This window comes from Poecilia formosa, unplaced genomic scaffold, assembly GCF_000485575.1.
Source record: "Poecilia formosa unplaced genomic scaffold, Poecilia_formosa-5.1.2 Scaffold25, whole genome shotgun sequence".
NCBI classification, from domain to species: Eukaryota; Metazoa; Chordata; class Actinopteri; order Cyprinodontiformes; family Poeciliidae; genus Poecilia; species Poecilia formosa.
Genome location: NW_006799964.1, coordinates 2255560 through 2276258, shown reverse-complemented (window position 1 = coordinate 2276258; position 20699 = coordinate 2255560). Strand labels below are relative to the sequence as shown.

Genomic DNA, 20699 nt, shown 5'->3' with positions numbered 1-20699 from the left:
TGTTGTCTCTGGACATCTTCTCCCACTTCGTCAGAGTTTACTGCAATGCTAGTTGTTGGTGTTTTCCGCTCCCAAGGGAAATCTGCTTGAAGTCAGCATCGTGTTTTTGTTTTTTTTCTTGTATCAAATTACTTGTGTTGAAACTGTTAGGTTTTGCTCTTTCTCTTGACAACTTTGCTGTACATAATTTGCAGTCAGACTGGAAATACATCCACACTGCTGACATATATCCTCCTCTACTACCCGGCTGGTTAAAGTCACATTGCCTTTAAATGGTCTGTTCAGCTCGACTACAGTATCTTCATGTTCTTCTCTTTATTTGGCTCGCATTCAGTTCATGTTGCATTACTGCCACTTACTGTTTTAAAGCATTTATGCGCAAACTAACAAGCTACTGTCTGTTAGGGGGAAACAGAGCTCAGAATCCGCTGGTATTGTGTCCCGTAGTATCAGAATACGAATATGAATACGAATATGACTACACACACATAGTATCGAACAGATATGTAGTGTTGGTATCAGTATCAGTGCATACCTAATATTATCACACAGTAAGATGTGACTAGTTTAGATTATTGAACATTTCCTGTTCCCTGTTTACAATTTTATGTGCCCATTCATTCATATATTCTGTTTTACTTAAACATTTGAACAACTTAAAGTTATATTAAGAAAGGATATAATTTTCTTTATTTAAACATGATTTTTTTTTTTAAAGTAGAGCAAGAGTTACTTTCCCTGGTAATTGGTTACTTTTACAATGTTGTAAAATAGTCTCTAACTCGCTTGCATTTATGAAAAAGTAACTAGTATTTGTAACTACTTTTTAAAAGTGGCTTGCCCAACTGAAATTTTCTTTTCAGTGTTCAATCTATGTGGTTGTCATCAGCTCTTTTGCTAACAAAATATTGTAGATGCTGTGTAATGTTCCAACATGTCTTATTAAAAAGAGCATTTTAAAGTCAGCTGCCTGACAAAATACACCCATTTTTTTTATTACTATTGACAACAGCAAGATATATTTCTTCATGTCCATCCTGCTTTTCTTTACATGTCCTTTTCATTTACATATCTATTGACACATGTATCTTCAAGACACAAAAGTATGTGAACAAAGAGGCACAGATCTAAGAAAAAAGCTCTGTATCCATGTCTATGTAACTACGAAAATATTTTGTTGTCGTTTGTTCAATAAAGATATCTATTAGAACCTTGTCCGATCAATAGACTCAGATGTTAACCATCCTTTGCCACAACAGTATCTCTTAGTAAATACCTCCAATGATGGTAAATATCCAAGTTTAAATTGCAATTGACATTTTGCTATCCGATCTATGTACACAAACAGTATGAGACCACAAACAAATCACTTAAAGCCAGTGTGTTAACAACCGCAATGTTTTGATTCATAAGGATTTTCTCAACTGCCCTTACTCCTCCATCACACTTGACTCACCAGAGCATTAGCTCCTCTCTCAAAGGCTGTGTCTGCGTAACTTTTCTCCTGCTTACTGTTGTTTATCCTGCTTATCCCTTGAAATCTGTAATCTTCTTTGCTGGTAGCATTTCTTCGGAGATAAAATCTATTCAAAGTATTTACAACTGTGTTTGCAAGGGGCTAGCAACAAAAAAGCTATCACTGGGATGATGTGCTTTAGGCTATTCTGCAGAGGTCAATGACTGACATTTCTCGCATCAGCTAGATTTGTGACAGAAAGTTTGGTGCCTCTGAAAGAAGCCCTGTTTCAATGACAAGAGAATTTCTGTGTGGTTGTTTAACCATCCTATTTAGGACCATTTCTGGCATATTTACTAAAATCCAGAAGACTGATAGGCCTTATGGAGACCAAAGCCTAATTCTGTGGATCTCCTTGTTTAAGGTTACGGGGTTAGGTTTTGAGGTAAGGAGTGAATTAAGTTTTGATTAAAGTTAGGGTTACAAATAAACCAGTCGTGATTAGGGTTCAAGAAAATGTCAGGATTGAGCAAAACTGCAGTTACTAAAATGAATTGAAGTCAATACAAACTCCTAATATGGGTAGAAATACAAACTTGTGTGTGTGTGTGTGTGTGTGTGTGTGTGTGTGTGTGTGTGTGTGTGTGTGTGGACGGTGTGTGGGTGACTGCAGTACATATTCACGCAATTGTGTACGTGCGATCCAAAGAGGCATGTAGTCCTAGCTGCTGTAATCCGAGGTTTACACGCTGTAATGCTACTGAAAGCCTGCAGGCCATGCTGGCAGAGACGAAGTGAGGGAGAGCAAAAGACAGACAAGAAGGACAACCAAGAAAGTCAAGTAAGAACAGCTATGAAAATGAGTGGTCAGAAGGGACAACAATACAACTCAATGAAGAAGAACATAAAGGATAAAAAAAAAAAAGAGGAACAAAAACATAATTATTCAGTAAATTAGACACATCCACCAACATGGGAACAAATGCTGAAACATGATATGATACTGGTTAAATGTTAACATATATTTGAATTGAATATAAAATCAATAAATCTTCAATAAATCTTTAGTCTTAAATAGCAGGTGAGTACTGGCGAGGTGTACTTCTGGAAAAATGGCAACCATTGATGTTACAATTTGCTGTTATTATATGATTAACAGCTCTTTTCCTTCTATGTCTATGTCCATATCTATGCTGAGTTGCTGAGAAACATCCTAGAATGTTTGACAGGTGTCCTCAAGTCAATTCTGAATGAATACTTGGCCAACAGTAGTCAGAAATAGTGGTTATGTTAAATTGGCAAGTCTAACTACTTCAGCCATTTGTGTGTATAATGCTGATGGGGGATTGTTTTTCATGCTTTTGTCTCAAAAGATTCCAATTTTCATCATTTTATTAATAAGTTCTTCCTGATTTGTCACATTAACATATTTTTTTCACAAGGACCCTTTATTGATTTTGAAAACAGTTAGCATACAAATGATTAAAAATAAATAAATTACCACAAAATGTTAAAAATTTGACAGTTTTTAACATTTTTAATGAGGCAATTCTACAATTTGCCATCTCAATATACTGCAGCATTGTTTTTGTTGTTTGTTTTATTCCAACTGCAAACAGCAGAAACAGAAATTAAAGGTGGAGAGGAAACAAAACAAAGATGGAAGATCTGACATAAGACAGAAGAAAATGTAGAAAAAGAGGCAATTTCACAAACTACTTCAAACTTACTGTTATGTCTTTACAACATGCAAACACAAACATAACATACCATAGAAATTAGTTATGCCCCGTTAACAGATTATTTGCAGGATTTATTTACAGAGGTGTGAAAATGTTCTAATTATTAATTTTTTTGTCTCTCTTCCATGTGTCAGATCGTTAAAATAATAGTAAGATCAAATCCAGTGTACAGTTTTCAAATGCTGATTTTATTTATTAACGTAATAAATAATTTAGAAAATTTATGTTTGATATTAACCACACCGGAGGGGATTCAGACATAAAAAGTCTGTTTTATGCCACAGCCTTCTAATACAAAACCTTTATATATATATATACAGATATTTATATATATATATATATATACACACACACACACACACACACACATATATACATAGTTGTTTGGTTCAAAGTCCTAATTCACAATACAAGTGTGCTTCAGCTAATATACTAATTTTTATTCCTATTTATTCTTCCCTCCTACCACAATCCAAGAATCAGAAGTGAAAATATTATTAGATTTATTATTATAGTACTACACAATGTGTAAGAACATCTTACAATTACTTCTATGTCTGTTTTAATTTGCAATAATTTGCTCATGTATACATGAGCAAATTATTACAATTAGTTGTTTTTTTTAATTTTGAAATTACAACAATTTGCTTAATTGTTCCACCATCTGCAAATGGTGTCACAAGACACCATTTGCAGATGGTGCCTTGTGAACTTGTAAAAACTGACACAATCAGATCTGAAGTGCAGTGCACTTTTGTTGCAGCATGCTATACAGACAAAAGACAAAGGGCAAGGCCAGGATCAAAACCTGTATTGTAAGATGAAACATAAATGTATCAGATTTTGCCTTCTAAAATGACTCCTAAAAGGTAACAATGCCCTCATCTAACACCAAAAGAAACACCTGAGAGTCTGTTTGTACATTTGGTCTGTGAGTGTTAACTACCACCTGGGGAAAATCTCATTATGGCAAGAATAAAGCGTATGTGATGAAAAAAAAAAATCATGATGTGAATGAGGCCTTTGTAATTATAAGGGGGATAATTGGCTGATGTTTTTAATAAGTTTATGGCCAATATTTACTGATTATTTAGTGGACGAGTGAAGAGGGTAATTGTTAGCCTCCGGAGAAAAGTGAAGAGACATATATATAAAAAAAAAAAAAATTAAAATTCCCTTCTCACCCTCCGCGGGTGGTCTCTTTCATCCTCTGAGCTCGGGTCCTCTACCAGAGGCCTGGGAGCTTGAGGGTTCTGCGCAGTATCTNCTTAAGTTTAGCACAGAGAAGTTGAAAAGTGGAAATGAGTCAAACTGAAGTGCGAATACAAAGGACATTAAAAAAATATATTTAACCACTTACTCAGAACCTCTTTTTTCCAAAAGCACATCCATTAGTCCTTTTCTATTACATTTCACAAGGTTATTTTATATTTTAAAAACAATATGCCCGCACAGCAAAGGCCTATTGTCATTAGTGTTTCTTATTGCACTTTTCTGAAACGAAGTGGCATTTTGTAGGCCTAAACTTCCAAACAGCCACTTCGCAGTAGTTGTCTGAAGTTTGAACTATGCAAAAAAGTTTCACAGTTGTCCTCAAAAGGAACTAAAATAACCACAAAGCATGACTTGTTTTCTTTTTCTTTAATATACCAGTAACATGCAATTCTGGCTCTTTCTCTGACTTACAGCACTTACCTGTATATTATATGATTAAAAGCTATTTTCCTTCTATGTCTGGTAATTTATGGTCAATCTTGTGAATCCATTATGTACCTCTCCCACCTCTCAGTTTTGGCTGAGTGAGGACCGCCCCTTTTTCTGTCTCTTGGCCAGTTAGTTCTGCTGATAAAGCTACGGTTTGTTTAACACAAGGACACAACCTTGGTGTCAAGTAGCTCTGGGCTGCCTCTTTTGCTACTAATCTCTCAGTCACTCTCTGCTGCCAGCTTAGTAGAGATTGCTACCAGGTCACAGGCAATTAGTGTTCCCTTTTAACCTTCCTTGTATACATAATGCTGCCATCCATTAATCACTTATTTCATTCGTAAGTCAATTGACACATCTGAAATTTAGGAGAGTGGTCAAAGAGTGACGCCATTTTCTCTCCCTCCTCTGGCTCTACATTTATCAGTTCTTCTTTGTGCTCATGCTCATTCAGTCTTTTGATATTGACTAAAGCAAAATATATACAGCATGTTTATACACGTTTTTTTGTTATGACTTCCAGAGTTAAAAAAAAAATCAAAGTATCTCACAAGTTTCAAATACAGCACACAACATTTTAACTGGTTGTTGGTCCGCATCATCCTGTCTCCGCAGCACCTGACAAAAGCAGTTCTGTCTTTTGGCCCAGCTAAGAGTTGGTGCTTAAATAGCATTGTTATTGTGCTTGTGGTGGAAACGTAAAGAATGGGTTGGAAAGCTGCTGACGCACCGTTTCCTATTTTCCCATGTATGCTGGGACTCAATGTAAGCAAATGAAGTGAATTTTGTGGGACATTAAATCCAGTCACTTCTATGAAGAACACCTCCTCCTCCTATACAGTGTACACATCGGGATAAAGGGTGTTGAACCGACTGTGCTAACTGCATCAGAACATTTTAAGCAATATTTAAGGACCAACTAACAATTTAGGACTTAAAAGTTTAATGGGGTTGCTTATCAAAATGATTTCTGTTTGCTAACAATTAGGGGAAAATTCCTTCAGGAAATATTTTTTACTCTCTTTAAAGTGAGAAGTTTACATGCACTTAAATTACCACAATGCCTATAAAAAAAATTCTCACCCTTTTATTTCTTTTATGAATCATAACATCAAAATTTACAAAAAAAATGTAATGTTAAGGTAATAACTGATCTCTAGAAAATAAGTAAAAATAAAAACATTTAACATAAAATAAGTGCTTGCCTTTCAAGTCAGAGCCTGTTTTGGCTGCATCATGCACAGAGTCTGAGTGGACAGCACAGCTGATGGCCATCACCACAGCGATCACTGTTAACATTTGGTTAAAAAAAGGACTAGCTTTTAAATCTGAGACGTCACTCCAGCTGATGCGGAACCTTGTAAAAACATGCGTAAAACATTTGACAGAAGTTTTACTGTTTAAAAGAAAAATGATACTGATTACTAAGAAAATGTATGTACACTTCTGAATTTGAAGGAAATTGTAAGAATGATTTTTTAAAAATCTATTATTCTGGGATTAAGCAAACAAATAATTTTGGTCGTCCAAAATATGCAACAAGCAGGAAAGGCTTGGTCTGATTTAATATCGGATAGAAAAAAAATGTTTTCTTGAACAATCTATATGAATATCTGATTTTAGCTGTACGGATATGTACATGTAGACAAAGTACTTTAAAATTAGTGAACTTGAACTTGATTATGCCACATCAGTAAACCTGATTTGTCATTAGACAGCACTGACTGTGGAGCACCTGGGGAATAAAGCTTCTCCTGACTTTTCTGAACAAACATAAAGGAACTGGCTGCCGGGTGACTGTTGGATGTTAACTAAAATGTTTACACAACGGATGTTTTTGTTTTTTTTGCCAAAATGAAATGAATTTCCCCATGGATTTACTGTGAAAAAAAAACTCCATCTCCCATTCCTCTCCATATTCTTACTTGCTTCATTCATTTGCTTTCACTGCTCTCATTACCTCTCATCTTTCTGGTTCTTTTTGACGTTGTTTTTAAACATTTCCCCCCACATTTAAAACATATATTCACCTATGCTTTCATGCTTGAGCCAATTCAAGTCCACCGGAGGCAATTGGTCACCTTCAATTAGCATCCAATGTCAAGTCTTCTTTGGTCAATCTGAATATAAATTGCTGTCGTCAGTATTAATAAAGTCTAAGTCAAGAATGTTTCAAGTATTTATGAGTTCACAACAGTTAACTTATATATATATATAATTTTTTTTTTTTTTATTTTGTGTCCATTGTTTACCGTGGGGATCATTTATAGGAAAAAAAAGGGTTAAAAAAATATATCTTAAAAATGTCTTTAAATTTTGGGGAAAATTCCTTCACTGTCATTTGACAAAGGGTTTAATGAGAACATCAATATCTGTTTCATTCTTCGGTTTATGTTGTAACATGAGAAAATTGTTCTGTTACAAAAGGAAAAAAAAAAAAACACAATTCATTTATTCAATCATGCTACACAGCACGACCTGGCTTTTGTATAGATTTTTTGACAACATTCAAAGCCGGTGTCTTGTGTGAGAACAAGACTGATCAGATAGAGCGCCGTTTCACCGGGCTTAACCGCTGATATCCCAGTGGCTCAGCTAACTCCTGATTAAACAAAATGTCTTACTCTTTGCATTAATTTAAAATTCCCTGGAAGCACATTTCAAAGTGCAAAGCAAGCAGCACCTGTCTTTCTCCTATTGTTTAAATTAAAAAGTGAAGAATAGGACAGTCCATTGATGTTATTTTTACGACTTAGCAAAATTTAGTTACAGAAAAAACAAACCCCTTCCCAAAAAAAACAAAAACAATTCTTTTTCACTTGTAAAAAATAAAAAATAAAAACATGCCAAAGTCCAAAAAGGATGACTAAGCTCTCCAGTAATTATTCAAAGTTTAAAATGGCCGATATCATATTGTAGACATGACTACTTTGTGGTTGTCTGATAGGAGCAAGGCTGCCATGCATAAGGACACAATGGGTATTCAAACCGATAACCCACAGAACAGATTCCTACCACTGTCACTACCTTAAAGAGGTTTAAAATACAGCATATTTGAAACTGTATTTTCAATTAACTCTAAAAAGCACATTTTAAAAATATCACCATCTTATCTTAATTTCTGAAAATCAGCAATGGCTAAATTTATAGCATGGCGAGAAGTAGTGAAGGAAAGATTATGAAACAGGACAAATTCATACAAATGCTGTTTACTTAAATCAATCGAGTTCTTTATCCCCATCATTTACTGCTTTCACTCCCTTTTATCCCACTACAACTTCTTTTTCATTCCCCCAATGTTGCCTGAAGTAGTAAAGACTTAGTGAATAAATTTTCATACTAATCTACCTAATATGATGGATAAAAGAGAAATAATATATTTTCTCCTTGGAGATATTTTTTCTCTATCTTTTTTTTTTGTTTTTTTTTTTTAGCTTTGGGCATGTTACCTTATAGATTTACCTCAAATCACCGTATTATTTAATTACTGTAAACTACCAAGTTAATTATTCTGTCTCATTTTTCTGCCTTTAATGTAATCTTTTTAAATACCTCCAACATATTTTTTTCTTATGAGACTAAAGTCGTTCCATATCATGTAAATTACACTGTCTTGCTATATATATATATTTTTTTTTTACAATATTTCATTTGGTTCAGTAGTGTTTTTCCTTGTGTAATATGACTTCATTAAGAAGAGCATTATGTTCTCATGATCTTAGATGTTACAGCTGGGCTTTACAGCTGCATCCATGATGATTAGAGAATATGTGTGACATTGCCGAGAATATGTTCCTGTTTGTGCTGGATGCTCCTACCACCACCACATCGTGTTAATATTTATTTTTTCTTTATAGTAGTTACAGCTTATAGTATGCTTAAGTTAGTTATTTAATTTAAACATATATTTTCTAATGGGTGCACATTTTAGTTAATGTCTGTCTGAATGGTTTACTTACACTTGTTCTTTTGTTTGAGGTGCAGCCAAACCAGCTGGAGGAGGAAACCTGGAACAAACCATTTGCTTTCTGAAAGACTTTGTAGCTTCAAGTTGATTTTAATTTGTTAGTTTTGTCTCTTAAATGTTCACTTTTATTGTTTGTGCTAAGTTAACGTTAGTTTTACTTTATTTGTTTCATAAGATGCTTTAGTTAATTTTGTATTTGTGGAAGTTTTAGGTTAATCCACCTCTGCTTAAGCAGCCTTTTGATCTTTGTTTGCAGGTCAGTCTTGTTAGTGCTCAGTTGATCTCAGTTAATTTGGGCACAAATCCATTATTTATCCCTTGATTTATTCTTGCATTGAATCTTTATGCTTTGTTAACTATTTTTAAATAGTTAAATAGTATTAAATATAAACTTTTCTACTTTTTGAACACCTTTTGTCCTTGTTTGAGTCTTGGCCCTCACACTGTTCTAATTAGGAAAATATGCATTAATGTATACTGGCTTATTACATAAAATCACAAAAATAAAAATAAAAATAAATAAGTTTGTGGATGTGAGGTGAACAACTTTGTGTATTCTGATTTTTTTTTTTCTTTTATATCTGGTCCTTAACAAATCCCCTAAGCAAGTACTTGTAAATGGCAAAGGGCTTGAGTGTTTCACTAAATGTTTAGATTGAGTTTAGCTGTAAATGTAGTTCACATTTTACAGGTAGTGATGTACATCCTTTCCATTACACATTGGCAGCAAGGACAGTTGGTGTTCAATTGGCCAAATATATAATTGGTACACAAAAAGTAAATGTATTGTATTTGGAATGTAATATCCTGGTTTGTTTGAGGAGGTGTGAATGAACAATTGAACTCTGATCCGGATCAAAAAAGCGAACTGTGCTTTTTTGGTTTTTCTAGGGTTTGGTTCATTTGACACTGTGATGTGTGAAAATGTAACAAATGTTGCAATCCTTGAAACCAATCAAAACGAGTCTACCTGACTATCAAGTGTGAAAACACCTCAAGAGAGTACAGACTGCGACTCGTTTTGGCCCATAGCTTCCACCTCTTTCTCTGGAACAGACTGCCATCTATGGCCATATTCCATGCTCCTCTGCTTGTTACATTTTAGTTTTCCCTGCTTAACTAATTCATTCTGTGTATCTCTTCATGTATCCTCAGCGCTTTTATTGCACAAGCTATGAAGTACATATTGCTGTTTTTTTTTTCTTTTCTTGAAAGTCCTTTAATATGTTATAGAAAGTAGACAATTCAATTAGACATGACAAGCTTATCTCCACTCTGTAAGATCTGTAACACTCTGCAATGATTCCAGGTGTATAAAGAGAACCACATCTCCTTTACCACTGAAGCTAATGAACCAGAAAGAAGCATGAAACCCCATGCAGGAATATTATTTATGACTTATCTCAGTTTTTTTGGCATCATCATTATACTGGACAGCGTTCCTGAAGTATGGTTGAGAATAAATGTCACTTAATCGGCTGGACACTTTGAAAGAAAGGACAATTCTCCAAATGGCAAGAAAAGACTGAGTTAAAAAAACGTCCAGAAAAAATAAAAGGGAAGGGTTTGAGTTACTCAGTGTCTTAATTAAGGTGAGATAGGAGAAAATAAAAGCTTGTCTGCATGCTAGTCATTAATGAGACTCTCAGCAGGAATTAAAAAAGGCCTCAAAGAGAAGACAAAACAATACTGAGAGATAGAAAAAAGGCTCAGGTTAACCACTATCCTCAGAAGAATATGGTGTTAATGACATTATTAAGACTTCATGCATATCCTTAATAGTGTCAGCCAGACCCTTTTCAACAGTTTAGCATGTTTTTATTCAAGAAGCACAAATGCAAGAAAATATATGGATTAAAGGCAACCAGAGAGACACAGAAAGATGATGCAGCCTACAGCATGAAATAGAAAAAAAAAAAGTCAAATGTTAATATATCTTTAGGGAAACTAAAATGCACAAAAAATTAAACATAATAAATATAAGTCACTGACTTGTGAGGGTTCTTATTAAAGCTACAGTACGGAAGTTATTTACTTCTTTTCTCTAACCCTACGTAGTTCATATAGTGTATTATTAGAAATAAAAACGTTAAGAAAAACATCAAGACTGAAAGCCTAAACCCTACAATACATAAAACGTGCACTAAAATGAATTCTATTCTGGCATCACTAGGATTGAACTGAATCCCACTGACGGACAAAAGAGCATTTACAGACACGGCAGCACAAAAGCTATGCAAAGACTGATTTAATTCCCTCAGAAGTAATTATGCTCTCTGATTAGGGAATTTTACTTTAATGTAATTATACTATGCTTCAGAGATTAATTTTGTCTGTGATGGCATGCTCTGTTATGTTGGTGTATCCCCACATTAACCATAATCACAGTCCTGTGATATCTAAAATGATTCTTCTGGTTGAGACAATTTTTGATTGCGTCTCTTTGCACCCTGCATGTTGGTGGTATGTAAATGTGTCCCGAGTGTAAGCAGATGTCTTTTTTTCCCATATATGACAATTATTTCCCTGCAACCAGCAGTATAATTGTTTCTGTTGTTTTATTGAAGAATTCAACTTAGGTGAAGGTGTAATTATATTACACCCTCACTTAGAGAATTTAGAGAGTTTTTATAAGAGGAAAAACTCTAAAATATCCTAACGTATTTATTTCCAAAACAGAAGATAGAGTAAGCAGTGTTTCCCCTTGTGACCTTGACTTGGAGTGGGGGTTATTTTTAGGGGTATGCAGGTTGATAGACAATCAGTCCATGCTTACGTGTAAAACCGATCTTTTCTACCCACAACAATAGTCAGAGAGGGCTGCGTTCCACAATAGTTAGCCTACTTTTGCCAACTTTGCAACTTTTTTGCTGCATTTAGTACAGAAACAAATTGGCATAGGCGTCCACCTGCATGTGAGCAGCAGAGTATGAGTGTGTGTTTATGTCCAACTTTTGTCAACTGTGGCATTTGTGAAGAGCTTACGCAAGCCGGGCAAATGGTGTGGTTTGGTGCGTGCGCCCTTGCGCCCAGTTCAATGCCTCATCAAGTAGGCAAATAAACAATGTAAGGACAGAAATCACTCACAATGCGGCCTGGCATTACTTAGAAAGGCAGATAAAATCAATAAGATTAACTGTAAACACCTACAAATACTATATGTTGTGACCTCTAATTGTACAACACTGTACATGTTATTATCGGGGTAAAAACTACAATTTAAAAAGCTATCCTTTACAGCTTACAGTGCTGATCACTAATTATACATTTATTATCTCTTATAAATACTGCAGACCAGCATAAACAAAAATAATTAAAACACACAAAGACAAAAATCAATGAATACTCTGTTATGACAATTTATGTGGTTGTAAGGAGAAAGAAAGTCTTTCATGAGGCTTGTTAAAATTCATTATGCAATCATTATGCAACCATTACCATTACAAAATGTCACTTAAAATGGCATCTAATTACCATTGCTCTTAACAGAAGGAGAGCTGCTGCAGCTGAAGTCATTGTACTTGACCCAACCAAAACCCAAAACAACTAGGATCAAGGGAGACAGTGAAATAAGGAAAGTAATCAATTAATTTCTTTAGAACTTGATGGATTTTATTCTGCCTTGGATTCATTTATTTATAGCACTTAAAATTGTAGATAAATAAATAAATAAATGAGACAATAAAATGCTGAAATTACTGTGTATGTGACTTTGATATAATCTGCTTTAACTACTTACCCTGCTGACTCCTCGGCCCCTGTCCTCTCCATAGTTTGTTCCCAGGATTTCAAAGAAGATGTTGGGATTAGTGCCATTGTCGGTGAACTCCAAGAAACTGGTAAGACCGCTCACTCCAAACTGCAAGCACAACGGAAAATGTCCTTTCATAGATGTTGGATTATTTCACAATATTTACCATTTTACATCCGTATGTTTTGTGCTGGGCAATTTCACTGTGACATTTAACCATTTTTTGTTTACATTCGCTACAACAACTAATTCAAATGAATACTAATACGCTAAGAGAGGTAAGCTGACCCGGTTTTTCAGGCAACATTTGTGTACAATTTTTTTAAACAAACCATTTCAGCTTTTAATAATAAGTACAAAGCCTTCAAGAAACGTTCTGAATGTGGCCTGCTTTTTTGTTTGTTGTTTTACAGGCTAAAGAAAACAGACCGGTATTATCTTTATTTTGCAGAGTGATTGACGGGCATTGGGCCAACCCCCTTCATTTGCTATTCATTGGGACTAAGCCTTTCTAGTTCAGAAGCCAAAGGTTTACCCAGTGACAATAGATGTACATTGAGAAGCTGTTTATGCTGCTTTCTGCAGATGGGGACATGGTGTGAAGGCAGGCATTACAGTGGATGAAGTGGATTATTTACTCACATCCATTTTTTTTAATGTGTTTGGATAAGAACATGGAAGTGAAGAGGTTTAGGGCTCTCAAACACAGCAGGATGCAGAGGTGTGAATATGCATTTGGTAGGCACTCATCGTCTCCTGTGCAACTTGCAGGATATTGAATAATCTGATTAACGGCAGTTGCACACAAACACATCTGGACATTGGACTTTTTCTGAAACACTGACAATAAAAGATTTCACAGTGTTAAAGAACCCTGGTTCTTTAAAAGATTTTACAACCACCTATGACACCGACACCATCAGAGACGGGCTTCAGTTTCTGAGAAAAGGATCAAGTCATTTTTCAGACTTATTATAGTTCAGGAAAGAATCATGTCTATATGTATCGTCTGGGTGGATTTCAGCCAGGCATCATCTGACATCATCAACAGGTGATTAACCTTTGCGCATCTAAGAAAACTCAAAGATGCCATCTTCTGTTTTAATAAGGGAACAATACTGATGTCAAAGCTTTTGTGCATCCCCCATGTTCTCTTTCTGATATTGTTCTTGCATGGTCTCCTACTTGTCTGATTTTTCTAAACAAGATTGCTCAATTTAATCTTTGATGCAAAATCTGCAGTGAGCATTTCTGTCAGAACATATTGTCCTGTTCACATTCTGATATTCCAGGCCAGGGATCCTCAAATCTAGTCCTCCACCCTGCAGGTTTTAGACGTGTCCTTGGTCCCAACACAGTGAATAAAATGGTTGAATTACGCTTCCTGTACTTCCACAATGGTGAGGAAATGTTGACAGGAATCCCAAGTCTAAAATGATGGAGTTACTGAGATTGAAAGGCAGCAATATCTAAAGCAATGACAGTCTGCCAACAGCACAAATGCAACACATAATTTAGGCTAAGAGGAGCAATTTCACCTGCTTCAATTTGTTCCCCACTCTGAATTTGTCAATAGAAACCAAAAAGCAACATCAATAGAGCCCCTCATCAGCAAGTGCAAATTAGTATTTATCATTATCATAATGCCCTCACATACCAAAACACTGATTAAACACCCAGGCATGCACAGTGAGTAAAAAACACTGCTGATACACAGCAAAATGGAACCGATGCCAGACTGCTGAACTAAACTCTATTACCACTTGGGGCTTTTTAACACATCTCTGTTGAGACAGTCATCAGGCTTGGTTAAATAGCCAAAACTTGCTGATGAAAGTCTTGCCAAACCCAGCCTGATCTCAAGGTGAAACACAAAGATGGATATGAAAGTCATTGCAACACATTTATTATTTTCTGACACTAATTCTGAATTAGCATTTCATCATTCAGTCAAAGTGCTGTCCCTCGAGTCATTTTAATATCAAAACAGAGAGCATCTATCCAATTGAATTTAACTGTGATGAAATAATTGCCAATTACTACTTTAAACTTAAGGTTAAAATACAAAAATAAAATAAAATAAAATTATCTGCTGCAAAAGAAGTGTTAAATGATATAGTTTTTTTATTGAGAAAAAAAAAGAATCGAGGCCCTTGAATTAATGTATGGCTCAAAAGGTCTACTGTGTCATATTTCAAATTCCAGTTCAAACAATGAACAAAACCCAGACTGAATGAAATGTAACTTGTTTTATGCTTCTTTAGACGCATTTATGATTCCAAGAGCTGGATTCAGTCTTGAATTAATATTTAGCAGTAGCAGTCCTTACATGCATTATATGCAATGTTGTCGTAAGGAACCACAGTCCCTGAAGATTTAATGTCGTTACAACAGTATTAAAGTACATGTTCCACTATTTGAAGTTTGAAACATTTGGTTTTCTTCACCACTAAAATATTGGAGACAGTTAAAATTAGAGCAAATCTTGTTTGTAATTTCTCAATTTTTCTTTTTTCAGGCGCACATGACATTTTCTCAAGCTCATTTTGGGTCACCACATTCCATCTCAGTGTACAGAAACAAGAAGAAATAAAAATTACCAGGTTGTAAGTAGTATGCAATCTAGAATTAGTTTAATACTTTTTTTCTATGTACAGATATAAAATGCTAATAACCTAAATATCTCACAATCACACAAAAGTTCTTATTTAAAAAAATAGAAAATCACTGAAAATATAAAATGACTGAAAGTTTGAGTCATGCTCTAGAAAATAATGACAAAGTGATGTTTATTGAAAGAATTAATTTTTTTATGTGAATAATACATTTATTAGGTCCATGAAATAAGAACTGCATTTTTTGGTATTTAAAATTATTTAGAAAAGCCATAAAAGCCGTTGCAGTGGCAAGAATCAATTAAAAAAAGCTTTTCTTCCTGGACTCCTTGTGTTTGCTTTGGCTATACTTTAAGGAAACTAAGACGTAAGGAGGTGGAGAATTGCTGATACATCATCCCCAAAAAACACGTCAATTTCTATTGTAGCCATAATATTGGTAATTTATTTTTTCCATTAACCCTACCTTTTTCACTGTCTCCAGCATGCTCTTGCCTCCTTGCCAAGGCTTGGAGTTCTTCCTGATGCAGCTGAGACTGGCCATGCTGTGCCACTTCCTGTCCTCCAACTTTCTGTGGAAGGTATTGGCCAGCAGCAAAACGGTGTCATAGATGTAACGATTGGTGATCTGCAAAGAAATAAATGAGAACACATTTAAAGTGATTAGTGTGAGATGTGAATTAGAATGGTTTGGACATGGTCTCCCAATGAAGAGCCAAAATTAAACATCCCATCATCTTCTATAATTTATAAAAGGATATTATGCACAATCAGTGTTTTGAGCTTTGTATAATGATATATTGTTATTCCCTCATCAAACGCATACCCAAAGTATTGCTTCATTCATAACTGAAAAGTTCATGAATCTCCTTCGGTAGCCATTCGGTGGTGCAAAGTCCACAGCTGAACTCCTACCCCACAAAGCATCCCTACTCCGTCCCTCCACCATATAGCTCCATCAGACTAGCGGCAGCAGCAATTAGCAAATGGTGAAACTGTATGTCTGCTGAGCTTATCACACAAATTACAATGCTCCTAAGCACAGTTGTAAAACACCATGAAAAAAGCATTGTTAACAATTATGAGGTAAACTTAAGAGTGCCTGAAAGGGTAGGAGGTTCTTAAAGAGACAGAGGCCTATTTCAAGGTGGCAGATATGTCTGTGATGCAAAGTTAAATTTATTTTAGGTTGTATTTGATATACATTTTCTTAACAGGCGAAGGTAACAGTTATTTGACTGTGGTATTAAATATGTGACTTCCCATTAACCCATTTGAATATGTACGCGTGTCATATTTTGATGATCATTAAAGTTAGTCAGTGAATTGGATTAAAGCATTTTGGAAGTTTAGAAACCCACTGAATGACAAAAAATAAATAAATACATTTTAGATACAACTACCATTTCTGTGTTTTTGGTTTTCACAAAGTTATCTTAACTTTTTCTGTCGCTTTCATTTGTTCCCTATTTTTCATTTTGAAAAGATACCCACACGCAGGCACAGAAAAACATGTAAAGAAAACTGCATTAACTGCAAATACGCCATTGACTCAGATAAGTACAAAAGAGAACAAGAAGGAACAAGGACAGTCCATTCAGTCTTTAATCGATTTGTGAGTGACTGATCTGTTGAGCCTCTTGTCCTCATGTTAATGAGAAAGACATCAAGTAGACTGACGAAACAAGATGAATCTGTTCACACACGCAAACAAACGGATATGTTACTCTTTTTGAAAACTCAGAAAAGAACATGATAGCATCAAAGAAATAAAAGCTATAATTTCCGAAGGGACCGTTTTATACATCAAAAACAGGCAGGCAGTATAGTTTCTTTGTTTTGGACACGCACACAAAGCCGCAGCTTTGTATTTACAACTTCAAAGGATATGACCATATAAAAATGACCACTTTGCTGTCCCTTTTGCTTAGCTAAAGACATGTCTTTGACTTAAAATATACATATTTACTGAATTAAAGCTTGCTTTGTACTCACAAGGAAGAAAAGGTACTCTAATGAGATATAGTGGAACTATACAAAAAGGGTCAAACCTGAAAATTGCACTTTTATTACCATCCTTACCATTAAAACAGACTAGCTAATCAGGATGTATGCTGCTATGTCCCGGAGTTGTAACATGGGTCATCTCATGCAAAACGTTGTGACAGCTCCCTTCACCATGTGTCTGCCAAGACAGACCATTACTGCCAATATGTATGACAGAAACATTCAAAACAACAAAGACGATGCAGCAAATGAGGCTCTTGGGCCCCACAGTATCCTTTTACTGAGGAATACAAGACCTATAAAGGTTCTCTGAAAAAAATAGAGGGACATGGTTTAATTTATTCCCAGGCTAATAGACGCATTCTACATCGTTGTCATTCTCGCTGTTGGCTCGCATTACTAAGCGTTGCCTAATCATGTTGGAACTTTTTACTGTTTTTTTTAAACTTAGAATGTTATTGAGAAATTTGTACACACTTATGGAAAACATGCTTTACGGGTTACATTTTGAATTTGGATGTCATGAAAATGTTATTTAGTTTTGAACACATTTCAGAAAATAAAAATCACATAATTCATTACACGTTCAAGCTGCTATTTTCTGTAAGTTTGAGGACAATGGTTTTAAGATGAAAACTCAATCTCTCATGAGACTGAAATATTGCATAAGATCATTAAATAAAGGATATTTTAAACAAAAATGCCAAGCCTCCGAAATGTATGTTAATTTCTTTGCACTCAATACTTTGCAGAGTCTCTTTAATGAAGCAGAAGTGTGGCATGGAGGTGATCACCCTGTGGCACTGCTGAGTTGTACTGGAAGTCCAGGTTCCTAAATGTAGGCACTTATTTGCAAAGTTAGGTCTGATGTTTGCCATATTCCTCTTGACTCTAAATTCTCCACAAAGGTCAAAGTTGCACAAGATTGTTAGCCATACAAGTTTGTAGTACCAGCTTTTGGTACTATTGGCAGAATGGACAGGAGAAAAAGTCCTGCTTGAAAATTAAATTAACATCTCCATAAAACTTTGTCAGCAGAAAGAAGCATGACGTGATCTAATATTTCTAAGCAGATGGCTAAGTTGACTGGGCATTTTAGAAAACACAGTGGACAGAAAAGGTGGGACACATTTCTTTGCTGATGACAATCATTATTTTATTTAGACTTTTGGTGGTACTGTTTACTTCTTTCTGTTTTACACCAATTATCCAGTTGGAACTTCATTTGCAAAAGTAAACTTTACCATCATCTGAAAAAGAAAAGTTGGATCACGGAGTTTAGTTTTGTTTTCTCTTCAATACAGGCAAGACGCTTGTTGTCCATATGTAGGATTTGTCTGCAGGTGCTGACTGTTGCTTCAGCCTCCTTCTTGTGAATTTCCTGCAATTCTTGAATGGATTTGGCTTGACAATCTTTTCCAGGCTGTCCATGGTGCTGGCTAACCTTTTCCTATCACACTTCTTTTCACTCAACTGTCTATGAATACACAACATCACTCTGTGAACAACCAGCTTCTTTAGCAATGCCCTTTCACGTCTCACCCTCCTTGTGGCGGGTGTTAATGACTCCTCTGGACATTTGACAAATCAGTCTTCTCCCTGATCGAGTAGCCTATTGACCCAGACTGAGACCATTTAGAGGCTCAGGAAACCTTTGAAGGTGTTTTGAGTTAGTTGGATGATTAGGATTTGACCCCATGAGTTTTCAATATTATCTTTTTTGAGAATATTCTAAATTCCTGGGACGTGGAAATTTGTGTTTTATATGCAAGTCATAATCATCAAAATTAGAAGATCCTGCTCTATGTGATTAATGAATCTATGAGTTTGACTTTCTGAAATAAGTGCAAAAATTTTACTTTCATGATATAAGACATATTTAAGACACACTATGTGTGTGCGTGTGTTTGCGTGTGTGTGGGGTCAGTTTGAGTTGATGTGCTTCATTGCAGTGTGAAATTGGGCCCCTCTTCGACTGAAGCTGATCTGTTTCTTCAGCCCACTTCCTGTTTCATTTGCCCCATTTATTTCTTTGCCAACCCCTATTTCCTTTTTTTTAAGGTAAACCACTAACTATACCTATGCTCAGGATACTTGCAAACAGTTCAGTTCAATGTGAAAATGTGCAAATATTCAGGAGACAAACACAGGATTTGCTCAGTCCTCAGCAGCAGTCTGAACTTAACAGCCTTTACCCATTAAATTAATAGATATGTTGAAAGGGTTTCATTATTAATTAACCTTGAGAAGATCTTGTTTCATGTTTGGACACGCAAGTTTAATTTGGACACATCATTTACAGCAGGAGCTCTTTATTAACCTTATAGGCATAAATTACCTTAATTCGTTTAAAATTCACATAAAAAAGAATTATGTACCTAACCATATATTGGGACATACATCTGTGTCATGATTATGGTCGATGAAAGTATAAAATGGGATCAGCCTGAAAGGGAGCCATCCACATAAACATTATGACCGCTTTTCTGTCACCAGTGAATTTCCATCTTTCATCAAACGCGTTCCTCCAGGGTCTTGTGTCACAACATCAATCAGGAGAACATTAACTGAATTTTACAAGTTTGTCCCAACACATAACTAAGACTCTTTTCCCTTTTTTCCATTCAATTTTATGGCAGCTCGATGGCTGATGTACCCATTCCTATATACTGTCAGCCGTTAGGGGATTTATAAAAAAAAAAGAAAAAAAAGAAAAGAAAAACACACTTACTTAAAACAGACTTTCACTATTTGGACATAGGTAAATAAATTTGTTTCAGATCAGATCAAAAGAAAAAGAATGGGCTAACTTTTCCACACTGATAAAAGTTTTGCCTCATAGTTACGAGTAATATCAATGTCAAATCACCAAATTATTGTTCATTCTAAAGCCTTTGAATCCAGAAGAAAGCTAATATACCATAATAAAATAGAAGAAGTGCTGGCAGCTTATTCCCGATTTTTAAGCTGAATCAAACTGGATATAAACCATCTTTATGTTACCCTTCAGTGTTCTGAGAGGTTATTGTTTTAAGCTTAATATATAGTTAATTTAGTGATGTACCTATTCCTGCTTTGGCTCAGTGCCATGGTAAAAGCTGTATTCCCTCTCTGGTTTAAGCCTACTAGTACAAAAGCAGCTTTCATTCAGGCTCTCCCACAGTGTCAGTGGTACATCTCATGTTTCACATATTTTGCATCAGATCTGATTAGCTTTGTTTCAGTTTTTTGCATCTTGAAATGTTTCATTTTTTTTTTTAAATATGGAAAATAGCTTTTTCTGACTGTTTGTTCTAAGCTCTAAATAATCTTCATAGTCCAGGCAATCACTCGCTACGCACACAATTCACTTGGACATATTTTCATGTTTTACGCCTTGCGTGCCTTTCTGTCTGTCACTAAGTTGTTCTGGTGAGAGTTCTTGGATCTCTTTGCTCAGAATTTGTCCCAACGCACA

At 35.4% G+C, this 20699-nt stretch overlaps 1 protein-coding gene across 5 annotated transcripts in view; it reads right to left on the bottom strand.

The window, feature by feature from the left end:
• Positions 1-20699, bottom strand: part of grid2 (glutamate receptor, ionotropic, delta 2) — a 437740-nt gene that overhangs the window by 133923 nt on the left and 283118 nt on the right. For all 5 annotated transcript variants that reach the window (XR_001661638.1, XM_016669506.1, XM_016669505.1 and 2 more), the window contains 2 exons: positions 15702-15863; positions 12609-12728 (listed from right to left, as the gene is read on the bottom strand). Coding sequence is in view for 4 of the 5 variants with exons in the window: in XM_016669506.1 (XP_016524992.1) it covers positions 12609-12728; positions 15702-15863 (282 nt within the window). In the remaining variant the exon portion in view is untranslated. The remainder of the gene's footprint in view (positions 1-12608; positions 12729-15701; positions 15864-20699) is intronic.